A 13219-nucleotide genomic window follows, 5' to 3' on the forward strand; every position below is an offset into this window, starting at 1 on the left:
TTAAATAATAAAAATGAATTTTGATAAATAGCAACTAAGTTCTAATTTAATATTACTTAAGATATAGTTTAAGCAGCATTAAAATTTTAATTTTATAATATTACAGAACCACACACATATATATAAAATAATATAGTAGATAATGATATCGCCTCTTCAAAATCGGCAATAAATGGGAGATGTGCAAAAATCAACTGATTAACCTCCCCGTCGCCTTGAAAAATCTTTAAAGATTTTTTTATTTATTTTGTATACGCATCATCGTGTATTTTTTATTATTTTGTTTTGTTTATTTTATTATATTTTTGCATGCTTTCTTCTCCTCCGGCGGTGCAACGCCACCCAACTGAACGCAATGCTGCCTCGCCTCTCGCCTCTATATATACCTGTGTCAGATAAACCACCACCCACAACCTGTTCGATAAAACTCCTCAGACGACCTCAATGGAGGTCAGGATCCTGTCGCTTCTCTGCATCCTCCTTTGCTCCTCTGCTTTGGGAGCTCATGCCGCCAGACGCTCGACCGCCTTCCTTCCTCTGCCCAAGTCTTCGCTTCTGCCTCCAATTCCGTTTCTGTCGCCACCGTCATCGCCTAGCACTGAAGGAGCTCCCCCGTTCAACTTACCTCCGCCACCGTCATCGCCTAATGCTGAAGGACCTCCGATACCGCCAAGCTCATTGTTGCCGCCGTTCAACGTGCCTCCGGTTATTCCACCGCCGACACCATCACTTCCGCCTGCGGGTTCATTGTTGCCGCCGTTCAACTTGCCTCCGATTATTCCACCGCCGGCGCCATCACTTCCGCCTGCGGGTTCATTGTTGCCGCCGTTCAACTTGCCTCCGATTATTCCACCGCCGGCACCATCACTTCCGCCTGCGGGTTCATTGTTGCCGCCGTTCAATTTGCCTCCGATTATTCCACCGCTGCCACCTTCAGGTTCATTGTTGCCGCCGTTCAACTTGCCTCCGATTATTCCATCACTAACGCCGCCTCCGCCGACATCGCCTAATGCTGAAGGAGGTCCGATCCCACCGAGCTCATTGTTGCCGCCATTCAACTTACCTCCGATTATTCCACCGCTTACGCCATTGCTACCGCCTAGTTCACTGTTGCCGCCACTCAACTTGCCTCCGATTATTCCATCATTAACGCCACCATCACCATCTAGCTCATTGTTGCCGCCGCCATTTAACTTGCCTCCCATAATTCCGTCACTAACGCCGCCATCATCTCCTAACACCGAAGGAACTTCGCCTTTGTTACCACCGTTCAATTTGCCTCCCATCATTCCATCATTAACACCTCCTAGCACCGGAGAAGCTTCGCCCCTGCCTAGCTCACTCCTACCTCCGTTTAATTTACCTCCTATCATTCCATCGTTAACACCATCACCACCATCGTTAGCACCTTCACCACCATCTAGCTCATTGTTGCCGCCGTTCAATTTGCCTCCAATTATTCCATCGTTAACGCCACCATCACCTTCTGGTACCGAAGGAGCTCCGACCTCTCCTAGCCCAATATTGCCACCGTTCAACTTGCCTCCAATTATTCCATCGTCGTCGCCATCATCACCGCCTAGTTCACTATTGCCACCGTTCAACTTGCCTCCAATTATTCCATCAATAACACCACCATCATCGCCTAGTGCAAGTGGAGCTCCGACGCCGCCTAGTTCACTATTGCCGCCGTTCAACTTGCCTCCAATTATTCCATCACTAACGCCACCATCACCGCCTACCGCTAGTGGAGCTTCAACGCCACCTAATTCACTATTGCCGCCGTTCAACTTGCCTCCGATTATTCCACCATCGACGCCATCATCAGTGCCTAACATTGAAGGATCTCCGACGCCATCTAGCTCACTGTTGCCGCCGTTGAACTTGCCTCCAATTATCCCATCACTGACACCACCATCATCGCCTAGCTCACTGCTACCACCAATCAACTTACCTCCGATCATTCCGTCACTAACACCACTAACACCGCCGAGTGCAGGAGGAGCTTCAACTCCACCTAGCTCGCTGTTGCCACCGATAAACTTGCCTCCAATCATTCCATCACTAATACCATCACCACCTAGCATCAGCGGAGCTCCGCCGTCGCCAATACCGCTGAGCCCATTGTTGCCGCCGATCAACTTACCTCTAAATCCAATTTCACCACCAATCAACTTGCCTCCGAATCCATTGTTGCCGCCGTTGAACTTGCCTCCAGTTCCTCTGCCTCCAAATCCCCTTTTACCACCAATCAACTTGCCTCCCAATCCATTGTTGCCGCCGTTGAACTTGCCTCCCGTTCCTCTGCCTCCAAATCCCCTTTTACCACCAATTAACTTGCCTCCCAATCCATTGTTGCCGCCGTTGAACTTGCCTCCCGTTCCTCTGCCTCCAAATCCCCTTTTACCACCAATCAACTTACCTCCCAATCCATTGTTGCCGCCGGTGAACTTGCCTCCAGTTCCTCAAATTCCCGGCTTTCCACGTATCCCTGGCACGCGACGCTCACCATGAACCACTGCCCCAGCTACCAACTATAGCTCATCCTCAAATGTAGAACTTTATTTATTCCATCATTATCATTATAATTAATGCAATAGTATAAATTTTGAATAGAGTTTTGTGATAGGTAAGCATTCGATTAATTCGATTCATAAATTAATCAAATTAATTAAAAATTAATTTAGTGTTGACTAATCGAATTAAATCAAAGTTTATTAAAACTGAATTAACTGAATTAATTATTTCAGTTAACACCAAATTAATTAAATTTGTTTAACATAACAATAAAAAGAATTTATACAAAATTAATATCAAATTAATCGAATTAACCGACATATTATTATGAATTTTCTTCATCATTAATTTTTTCTGATTGTTTTATATAAAAAATATAGTTCTTTTTAGTTTCACATTTTAAAATTGAATACTATGACCAAAGAATATTCTATAAATATTTTAGGCTAATAATGTTAAAAAGTATATTTTTCCTAATTTTTTTTACTAAAATAAGTATAATATTAAATTAAATTAATTTTTTTCCATAGTAAGTGACATTCAAAAATCCAAACAATTCAGATTTTCAAATATCCAAATAATTCAAATTTTCAAAAGTCAGACATTTTACCCTAATGAGTCATTATAAAGGGTCAATATGATTTCAATGTATTATATTACACACGCGACATGTCTGCACGGTCACTAGTATTAATAAAAGAAGAGAATATTTTATCTTATTTCATCCATTATGAATTATAAAAATAAATAAACTAATAAAGTAAAACAAAATATTCTTTAAATATCTCCGCCCGCACTTCAATGCGATGGTCGATCGAATAATGACAGCGCTAATACAAATTATGAGATTTATTTAGTGTTATTAGCCTTGATCATCCCGATTACCCACTAATATGCATTACACGACGAACCAGATGACGTCATAGCATTACCATTGCTCCACAGCCGTCATGATCTGATACGACTCATGCCGGCCGTCGATTATCAAGGCCCCACCTTGCACACCCTGTTATCTGTACTCCCCGGGTATCTCGATGAATGGCTGACCTCCAAGGAGCCACCGCCATCAGTCGTCGCCTCCGCCCGCTTCCGCCGCAGCTCGCTCCTTACGATGTCCGACCCTAGCGGCCACTCCTCGCTCCCGATCATGGACCTCGACCTCGACGGCTCCCCGTGGCCGCCCTTCGATCAGAGCTCCTTCGCTGCGATCCCCCTGTCCCCCTTTCTGATCTCCTCCTCGCCTTCTCTTCCCCCTCCGTTTCCGACGCCGCTCTCGCTATCTATCGGGCAGTCTTCTTCGTCTCTGTGGATCGTGGAGGAAAGAGCTGCCGAAGTGTCGAGCGCTCTCGCCGGGGATTCGGCATTTTTCAACGGTCAGATCCCGCCCTTTCTGGATTTGACCTTTGCCGTTCTGTTTAGATCTCGCCGGCTTCTCGTCGGATCTTCCTGTTGTATCAGTGTCTCCGGATCGTTTGCCTTTTCCCTGTCTTTGTGCTGTGTTTGGAAACTCGCCAATGACATTCCTTTTTATTAACTTTCGATCATTAATTATATCTTAAGTGTCATAAATAAGTTGCCTTTAGCTTTACAAAGGTAGTACTGGAGGGGACGTTGTTTCTTTCAACATCTTTCTGCAGCAAAGATTTGACAAATTTGTCAATTTCACCATTTTACCAAAGTGGAGTTCATTATAAGTAAAAGTACGGCTATTTTTTCTCAATCCTAAAAGTAGCAGCCGTATTTTCGTTTTTCCGTAGTATTTGTTGATTTGTATTTCTGCTATAGTTTTTTTTTTTTCTTTTTAGCTGCTTAAAGGTATCGACTTTTGTTCTTATACAGGGTAAGATTTCAAGGAAAGATGCTCTGCGTTTATTTCCCATATTACAGGCTCCTTGTTCTTGTGAATTACTGAACTTGAAAAATCTACTGTTGGTATAAAATTGGAAGTTGATAATCTTCTATCGCTACACACGCACGTCAAACATTGTTTCAAGCATTCGCAGATTTATTTTCAGTTTTCGGAGTGGTGCGGACTATTTTGTTTTTGTCTTTCTCTGGACATTTTTTTTTGTTTTTTTGTTTTCTGCAATCGGTTGCTGATTTGCTGTGATTTAGATGTTGCAGATACAATACCTGCAAAGGGCAATGGAGCCAAGGGCAACGAAAGGCAGCTTCAACTTCCAGCAAAAGAGGAGCATGTGGAGGCATCGTGTGTGATCAAAGAGAGGATGACACAGGCACTACGGTGCTTTAAGGAGTCCACAGATCAGCATGTGCTAGTTCAGGTGTGGGCACCTGTAAAGAATGGCGACCGATGTGTTCTTACCACTTCAGGGCAGCCCTTCGTTCTTGATCCTCAGACTACAAAGCTCCTTCAGTACAGGACAGTATCTCTGATGTACATATTTTCTGTAGATGAGGGAGAGGATGATTCATATCTTGGTCTGCCTGGTCGCGTCTTTACCAAAAGAATGCCAGAATGGACACCAAATGTGCAGTACTATAGTAGCAAGGAGTATCAGCGTCTTAACTACGCCCTTCTTTATAACATTCAGGGGACCTTGGCATTGCCAGTTTTTGAACCAGATGGTCAGTCCTGCATTGCTGTGGTTGAGCTCGTCATGACATCACAAAAGATCAACTATGCCTATGACGTTGATAAAGTTTGCAAAGCGCTTGAGGTAGATACACTTCTTTTTACCTATCTAATGTTTTGTTATAGTTCTTTAGTCTTTTAGCCCCAAAGAACCACCCATCTTGCTTGGACTATAGGATCAAAGTATTGGGTGTGATAAGTCATATACGTCTGTTGATGGAATAAAGTATGCCATATAGCCATAAATTGTGAACCATGCTTCAATCTATCAAGAATTGCAATGTTATTAGACAATATACTCTTGACGCTTCTCGGATGGAAGATGTTAACAACTAAGAGCAACAAGATACTAGCTCCTTTTATAAGAAATATCACATTCAACAAAAATACTGTATTGCAATCTCATTAGACAATATAATCTTGATCCTTCTCTGATGGTAGACCACCACAACTAAGAGCAGCAAGTTACTAGTTCCTTTTCTGAGAATAGTAAATTCAAGGAAAATATTTGTTGCCCTAGTGTTTTGTTCTTCTTTTAGGAACTACTTGTTTAAATTAGGATGTGTTAATATGGCAGCCAACATATAGGAGATATGGTTCCACCTTGTATCAGCTAAGTTTATGTTCTCAGAATGCCTTAACTCAGAAATTTTGGCACCTTTATAAATTTGTATTCTTAATCCTTCACCTGTTTTATTGCATTAGTATTTGTTGCGCCCTTAATCTGTTAGTGCAAGCCAATAGGTTCTCCTTTAAATAGCAGACTCGCATATTTAACCAGTTACAAGTCAATCAAAACCTTATTATATAGTCATATGTGATCATTATTTCCAACAAAAAAACATGAAATTTCTTGCCCAATTAGAATATGGAGAAAGGAATCTTGTGTAGACAATATAATCCAAAGTAATTGGGCTAGCTCTTCAGTTTTGTCTTCACTCCAGCCTTGTGCTAGTTATGTGAATACTTGGATCTCATTATATTATTTTGTAGTAGCCAACTTTTCCTTTTCTCTCTCTATATACAAAGACTATCTTTGAGCTAGAATAAAATTTTCTCAGTCAAAAGTGTTCAAACTTTCAAAGTTGTTATACATTTTATCATCTTTGAGTGTGGAATGCATACTTTAAGAAAGAGAGAAACAATGCCAAAAGTTTTCAAAGGGTTGGTTAAGTGCAACTAATCTGCATGGTAGAACTGCTATTTGCCTAATTTAGAGTTTGCGGTATACAATCAGCTGATCTGGTTTTTAGTAACTTTTTTTTGTCTTTCAACTTAATTTGGCTTTATAGAAAAATTATTTCCTTATCCTTCTAGTATTCATTCTAATGAACTTTGTTTCTATTATCATCTTGCAGACTGTAAATTTGAAAAGCTCTGAAATCATGGATGTTGCAAATGCTGTTGTGAGTCGTTTCTTCTCAAGAAAATCTTTGTTGTGTTTTTATAATTTACTTAGAATTTTATTAGGTTGATTCCTGCATCACCAGATTTCTAATGACGGACGCCAAGCAGCTCTTGCTGAAATTCTTGAAATTCTAACTGTTGTCTGTGAAGCACAAAAGTTGCCTCTTGCTCAGGCTTGGGTTCCTTGTAGACATAGGACTATTCTGGCTCAGGGTGGTGGGGTTAAGAAAACTTGTTCAAGCTTTGATGGAAGTTGCATGGGACAAGTCTGCATGTCAACTACAGATGTTGCTTTTTATATTGTTGATTCTCACCAGTGGGGCTTTAGAGAAGCCTGTGTAGAACATCATCTACAGAAGGGACAAGGGGTGGCTGGCAGGGCATTTGCACTGCGCAGGCCATGCTTCTGTGGAGATGTTACCAAGTATTGTAAAAGTGAGTATCCTCTTGTGCACTATGCTAGAATGTTTGGGTTAGCTGGATGTCTCGCCATTTGCTTACGAAGCATCTACTCGGGAGATGATGATTACATATTGGAATTCTTTCTCCCAGCTGAATGTAAAAGCTCTGCTGAGCAACAAAATATGTTGAAGTCCATTTCAGCTTTGTTAAAACAGTGTTTCCAGAATTTGAAAATCATAACTGATATGGAGTTTCGAGAAGCAATATCTCTTGAACTTGGCGATCTTGTTACAGATGACAACTATGAACTGCAACACGGATGCCTATCCAGTCAACACCACGATACTGGTCTTTATGTTTTGTCTGAAAATAATATCTGGGAGACTGGAGAAAATGACAAATTGTCAAATGACAAAAACGAATCTCCAGATTTGTACGAACCATCTCCGACTACAGATCCTAATGTCAAAACTGATGGCGACATTATTTCAGATTCAACATTGTCGGCCAAGAAAGCTATCAAAACACCTGGGAAGCGAAGAGGTAAGGCAGAAAAGATGATCGGTTTAGAGGTTTTGCAACAATACTTCTCAGGAAGTCTCAAAGATGCTGCACGGAGCCTTGGCGGTAAGTGTCTGAAAATTTTGTATCTTCCTTGTCCATGTTATTTGCATTTATATGTATGAGTTCAGTGGCAGAATAAAATCACTGTAATTATAGTTGTGTGATGGTAACTGCCAATACATGGGTGTTTCGTTACATATGCCGATACATTGTTGACAGTTAAGACACATTCATTATCTGTGAATCATTTGCAGCCACTGAAACATATCTAATTACTTTTACTCGTTTCAATAACTAACAATTCAAATCTTCTTATATGACAGTTTGCCCAACAACTATGAAGCGTATTTGTAGGCATTATGGAATTTCCAGATGGCCATCTAGGAAAATCAATAAAGTCAATCGTTCTCTTTCAAAGCTTAAGCATGTCATTGAGTCAGTTCAAGGGGCAGGGGCATTGGATTTGACTTCTCTAGCAGGCCCACTACCTGCGACTATTGATTCTATTCCATGGCCTGTTAATACAGAAAGCTTGAAGGACATAAACGAAGGTATGAAGGGAAGAGAGTTTTCACCAGAGAAGCCTTATGATAGAGATGATTTGCAGAAAAAATTTGTTCCTCTTCAGATAAATGTTGATGATGCTGGTCCACATCAAAGACCTGCCAAGGACTATCGCTGTTTAAAATCAGGAAGCTCTTCGGATGACAGCATTGATGCCCCTACTTCTCAAGGTTCATGCCAGGGCAGTCCAGCCAATGAGATCTTTACAAGTAATCAACCAGATCTTGATGCAAATCAAGCATTGGATGTTGACCCTTCCTCAAAATTCATATTAGAAAACACTTGCAACCAGAATTTGTTTAACCAGAATTCTCTTCCTAGTCCTATTATTATAGAACCTCAAGAACCAGTTGAAATGCTAATCAAAGATTCAGGGAGCTCAAAAGATTTGAAAAATCTTTGCTCTTTTAGAGGAGAAGCTTCTCAGGATGGATGTGCTATGGTTCTGAATGATACTGCATCAAAAAACTTGGCACTGCAAGAAAATAACACGCTCACCATCAAGGCAAGTTACAAAGACGACATAATCAGATTCCGTTTGCCGATTGATGCTGGTGTTGTTGCTCTAAAAGATGAAATTTCTAAGAGGTTCAAACTGGAAGTGGGTATATTTGATATAAAGTATCTTGATGATGATCATGAGTGGGTCATGTTGGCTTGTGACTCTGATTTGGAGGAGTGCATGGATATCTCTAGGTCATCTGGAGCTTCTATAATCAGATTATCTGTTCATGATGTGATTACAAACCTCGGAAGCTCCTGTGAAAGTTCGGAGTTTGACCATCACATTGTTGCCACAAGGCATTTCAATACAGGTTAAGTGTATGTTGAAGGTTTGCTAGTTTGTTGTGAAAATCATCTCAATGTTGCTGTTTTTTAGAATCTTAGGTAAGTGAATTAGACGTTGACAAGAGTTACCTTAGTGGCTCCTAGTTTATTAGGCATAAGTACACAGTAGAAAGTGGAAAATTATGGATTGAAGTAAGAAGACTTGTCGTGACTAGAGTGAGGCTTGTCGGGCAGCTTGAGCTTTCATCATATGAACTCACATATCTTTATCCTTTCCTTTTCTGTATTTTTTCCTTTTTTTTTGTGTGTGTTTTTGTCTTGGTGATCTCAATGTGAGTGTTCAATGGGGCTGAGAAAATCTAAACATGAAAATGCCACGGTGATCTCAATGTGAGTGTTCAACCGGGCTGAGAAAATGTAAACATGAAAATGCCATGGTGTTAAAATGGCATTCACAGCAACCTTTGAAGAACAAGATGCGAAGGCAAACTACCATCTGGTTCCTCATTGAAGAGATTCTCTTGTTCCATCAAGAAGAGGTGAATGTTGAAGACATCCATATAAAGAACCACCAACCATCTAGACAAGGTATTATCTCCTTATACTAGACAACTAAATGCCTAAAACTAGTAGGGAAAGAGAAAAATCATATTATGGATTTGGAACATAATAGCTGTTTTTCCTGCATCAATATGGATTGAGGCTGATACTGAAACAGCAAGATACACAATTTCCATAATTTCTCAGACATGTTAATTTGTTCCCCTGCAAATGCTTCCTCTATGGATTCTTGCTGCTAGTTCCTCCTGGCTTTCCTTTTATATGTTCATGTTTTCCATTATGTCCTCCATAGTCATAGTCTAGCTTTGTAAACTCCAATTCTCCTCTAGTTTCCATCTAGCAAAAAAGAAGCATAGAACACATATTCTCTGACCTGCAATTTACTCATTATGAATCCACTTTTATTTCAAAATTTGAATCAGAATTACCTTTGACCATAAGTATGCAGGGTTTGGTGGCTCAGATGCATCCAGAGCAAGCTCAGCATCACCTACGAAAACAAGTAGAAAGCTATCACTTGAGGAAGCAATGAAGTGAGAATGTTTACACCGAAAGAAAGTCTGTAAAACCTGAAGATGTGTGAAAGAGAAAGATCAACAAAATGACTGTAAGAACAGATCGTCTAATTCTTGCCATAGCAGTCGTGAGCTCTGCTGCTGCTCTTCTTAGCAGGAGGCTGTGATGGTGCTTTGAAAGGCCGAGGGTATCCTATTTATCGTAGAGCAAAGCCTTAAAGTACAGTACTGTCCACCGTTCACCAGCACTTTGGAGAACGGTGATGAAATCCATATCAGCCCACCACCAGCAAGTCAACTGCACTACCTCCAATACTCTGACCTCTCTGTTCTCCACCAAAAAAATGTGGTGTGACAAAAGGTAAGATGAAAAAGGATTTGGTGCCACAAGTATTACTGTTACTAGTCTTATTATTGCTGTGGAATTAGTTCTGCATTAGTATTTCAGGTTTAGAGTTACATCTAGAACTCATAAGTCATACAACTATTTATCTTTACTTTCTAAAGTATCTCTGAAGGTTTTGTTGACCGGGCCATGCATTCTCAAGCTTCAGAAACAAAACACACTTTTGCTTAGAATCATGTTCTCTCTACATCAGATATTTGAGTAGGATTACAAGGAAACCGCTAGCAGTATATATTAATTATTTGTCTAATGAATGGACATGAATGCATCCAAAAAATGGCAGCCTTTGAATTTTTTAACCTCATTGAAGGCAATATGAAACAGGCATTTAAGGCAAGTTAAGCTGAGCCATATAAAGTGGATGGAAACCTATAAAAACTAGTGGGGAAAGGGTAGAAAGGAATGCACCCAGTGTCTAAGTGGATGACTCTCTTTACTCTTTTACTGGTGTTCATTTTCTCTGCCATCACTTTCCTTTCCTTCATAATTTGGACACTGCAGCATGTCCTCTTGCATCAGCTTTAGTAATGTCCAATCTCCCTGCATCTTGGTTTTTTACCATGGGGTCATGCTTGCTTACATTGATTATGTCATACATGAAAACATGCATAGATCATAAAATATGGTGCAAAGAACATATCATATAGAGTGCATTAAGCATTCTTCATAGACATCTCTAATGGTAGAGGAGTGCAGGAGAAGTTTGTCATTTTCATATTAATTAAAATATTGTATATACTTATGTTTAATGTACCAAAGTGAGTTAAGGTATGGTTAGAATATTGTTTATACTGGACACAAATGAGTCATCATAGTCAACTTGTGGAGATCATGTTGTAGGGCAAAGGTAAAATGGGAAGAAGAATATTTATTGGTGCATATTTATTGGTGTCCCTTCGGGGTGGTGCGATAGTTAAGACATGGGGTGTTGTCACATGAGGTCTTGGGGTCGAAACTCGGCGTGACCGAGCATAATTTCTTCATGTCTTGATCATTTGTACTAATGGCTAGTAGTCACTTGTGATTTACCTCCTCTATATTGATCTAAGGATGAGTTGACGGGAATACTAGGAGCGAGCAAATCGCTTTTTGCCATTTGATTAAAACTTCTTGTTAAGTTGTCCACTGCAGTAATAACTTCGACTTCTAAAAGCTCCATTATCCACATCAATTATTGTTGGCACTCCTTACAATTATTAATTATTTACAATTCCACCAGTCACAATTCATTTTTCTTTACCTGGTTACTTTTTTTCTCCTAATATTTTTTGTCAATTATTATTAATTAATGAGAATCATCTTTTTAGCTGCTTTAAAGTTCTCCTTCACCCCTCCGCCGCCGCCGCCTGCTTCTCCTCCATCTTCAGCTTCAGCGATCGTTTCCTGGGGCGCCACGGCCGTCCCCCGTTGGTCACCCTCCTTACGGTGAGACTTTCGTTCACCGCCCATCGGCTGCTTCTTCGATGGCCACTGCATAATCGACTTTCTTGGTAGTTAAAATCACCGTCGGTATCGTGGTTTTTCTTGCTTCAATTAGCTCCATCTTCCTTGCAGCGTAAGCGTTTGGATCTCCTGTTGTGCCGATGTATTTCTCTCCGTGAGAGGGAGCTAACTTCTTCGTCGCTGGTTGCACTGCCCTCGACGACGACTTCTTTATATCTTCAGGTTTGAAGATTTGGAGGACCAACTATTCTGCGAGCACAAATGGATTGGTCGAACTGCTCTTCTACTTGAGGTCCAAATTCAATCTTTTTTGCTTGATTTCGATCGTTCTACATCAAATTTCCTCCCAGATCATAAAAAAATTTCGCATTGGCGACTCAGGGTGCCGAAATCTCATGGCCAGTTCGCTCTTCCACGTCGGAGAAATCGGCTGTAGGGACTGGATCTCATACGTGATCTCCCATCAGATACGCCGTCGCCGTAAGAACTACTAACTCGATCAAATTTCATCGCCAAATTCTAATTTTGATTTGATTTTTAGGAATTGATTGATAGCGACAACGCTGGAGGTTCCCGGCCACGTCATGCTCGGATGCCTCCTCATTTTCCACGACCACCTCCGGAGCGATGACGCCGGCAACTACGAACGAGCCAGAAACAGGGTGCGTCAAGTTCCTGAACCAGTTTGCAGAGCACGGCAATAGATGACTCGTGCGCGAGCTGAGCCAGCTCCGGTGAGCACATCTCAATGCCACTGCCGTACACGAAGACTACTACCACGCAATGGCTGCCATCTACTTGAACCCGCAGCGCTACGGGAAGGTGTGCTCCAGTGAGCACATCTCAGCGCCTGTTTGATTGATTAATTCCACCGAGCTGATGATGTTTTTGCTGGTTGGTTCAATGGTTCATCATTAGGATTTTGGATCAATCCACCTGTGTCGTGATTCGTCAGCAGAGTACAGCACAACTACAACGCGTCGGCGATGAGGCGGCGGCGGCGGCGGTGAAGGTGTGCAGCTATCCGGCGAAGTATATGAGCACGGATGGGATTCACTTCACCGAGGCTGGTTATCGGGCCGTGACCCATTTATTGGGCCGATGGGCAGAGCCTTTGCAAATATTGTAAAATATATATATGTAAAATAAATTTTATAAATAGTTCATTTATACACGTGAGAAATTAGCTTGATTATTATTTGAAAAGAAAAGAAAAGAAAGATTACATTACAAAGTAAATAAACGACGAGGATGATTCACAGCGCAACGAATAGGAGGATGAGCTTATTCGTCCTTTATTGTGGCTGTAGGGGAAAAGTCTGCACCATGCCCGGGGCTAGCTCGATTATTTGAGGTCTTTCTGCAACATTCATTTGATCCATTTATTCCGTGATGTGATGGGAAATTATAGTCCTTTCAAAAAATAATTAAAAATATTAATTTTTTAATCTTTAT

General features: G+C 41.0%; 2 protein-coding genes across 7 annotated transcripts; one reads left to right on the forward strand and one right to left on the reverse strand.

The window, feature by feature from the left end:
* Window positions 1–503: 503 nt before the first annotated feature.
* On the reverse strand, window positions 504–3469 carry LOC121973024 (glycine-rich cell wall structural protein-like). The gene is made up of 3 exons (XM_042524621.1): window positions 3450–3469; window positions 770–2400; window positions 504–700 (listed from the first exon to the last, which is right to left on the reverse strand). The coding sequence occupies exons 1-3, from the start codon at window positions 3467–3469 to the stop codon at window positions 504–506; spliced, it is 1848 nt and encodes a 615-aa protein (XP_042380555.1).
* On the forward strand, window positions 3470–12959 carry LOC121972166 (protein NLP3-like). Of its 6 annotated transcripts, XM_042523836.1 has the most exons (11): window positions 3767–3890; window positions 4357–4543; window positions 4642–5198; window positions 6472–6519; window positions 6604–7549; window positions 7810–9427; window positions 9842–10276; window positions 11629–11746; window positions 11876–12056; window positions 12146–12244; window positions 12306–12959. In XM_042523836.1, the coding sequence occupies exons 3-6, from the start codon at window positions 4746–4748 to the stop codon at window positions 8868–8870; spliced, it is 2508 nt and encodes an 835-aa protein (XP_042379770.1). In that variant the 5' UTR covers window positions 3767–3890; window positions 4357–4543; window positions 4642–4745; the 3' UTR covers window positions 8871–9427; window positions 9842–10276; window positions 11629–11746; window positions 11876–12056; window positions 12146–12244; window positions 12306–12959. The 6 variants fall into 6 exon arrangements, with proteins under 6 accessions (XP_042379766.1, XP_042379767.1, XP_042379768.1 ...); XM_042523832.1 differs by lacking the exon at window positions 4357–4543 and having other exon boundaries at window positions 3470–3890; window positions 4633–5198; XM_042523833.1 differs by lacking the exon at window positions 4357–4543 and having other exon boundaries at window positions 3470–3890; window positions 4633–5198; window positions 9849–10276.
* The last annotated feature ends 260 nt before the right edge of the window (window positions 12960–13219 follow it).

The sequence above is a fragment of the Zingiber officinale genome, chromosome 4A, assembly GCF_018446385.1.
Source record: "Zingiber officinale cultivar Zhangliang chromosome 4A, Zo_v1.1, whole genome shotgun sequence".
NCBI classification, from domain to species: domain Eukaryota; kingdom Viridiplantae; phylum Streptophyta; class Magnoliopsida; order Zingiberales; family Zingiberaceae; genus Zingiber; species Zingiber officinale.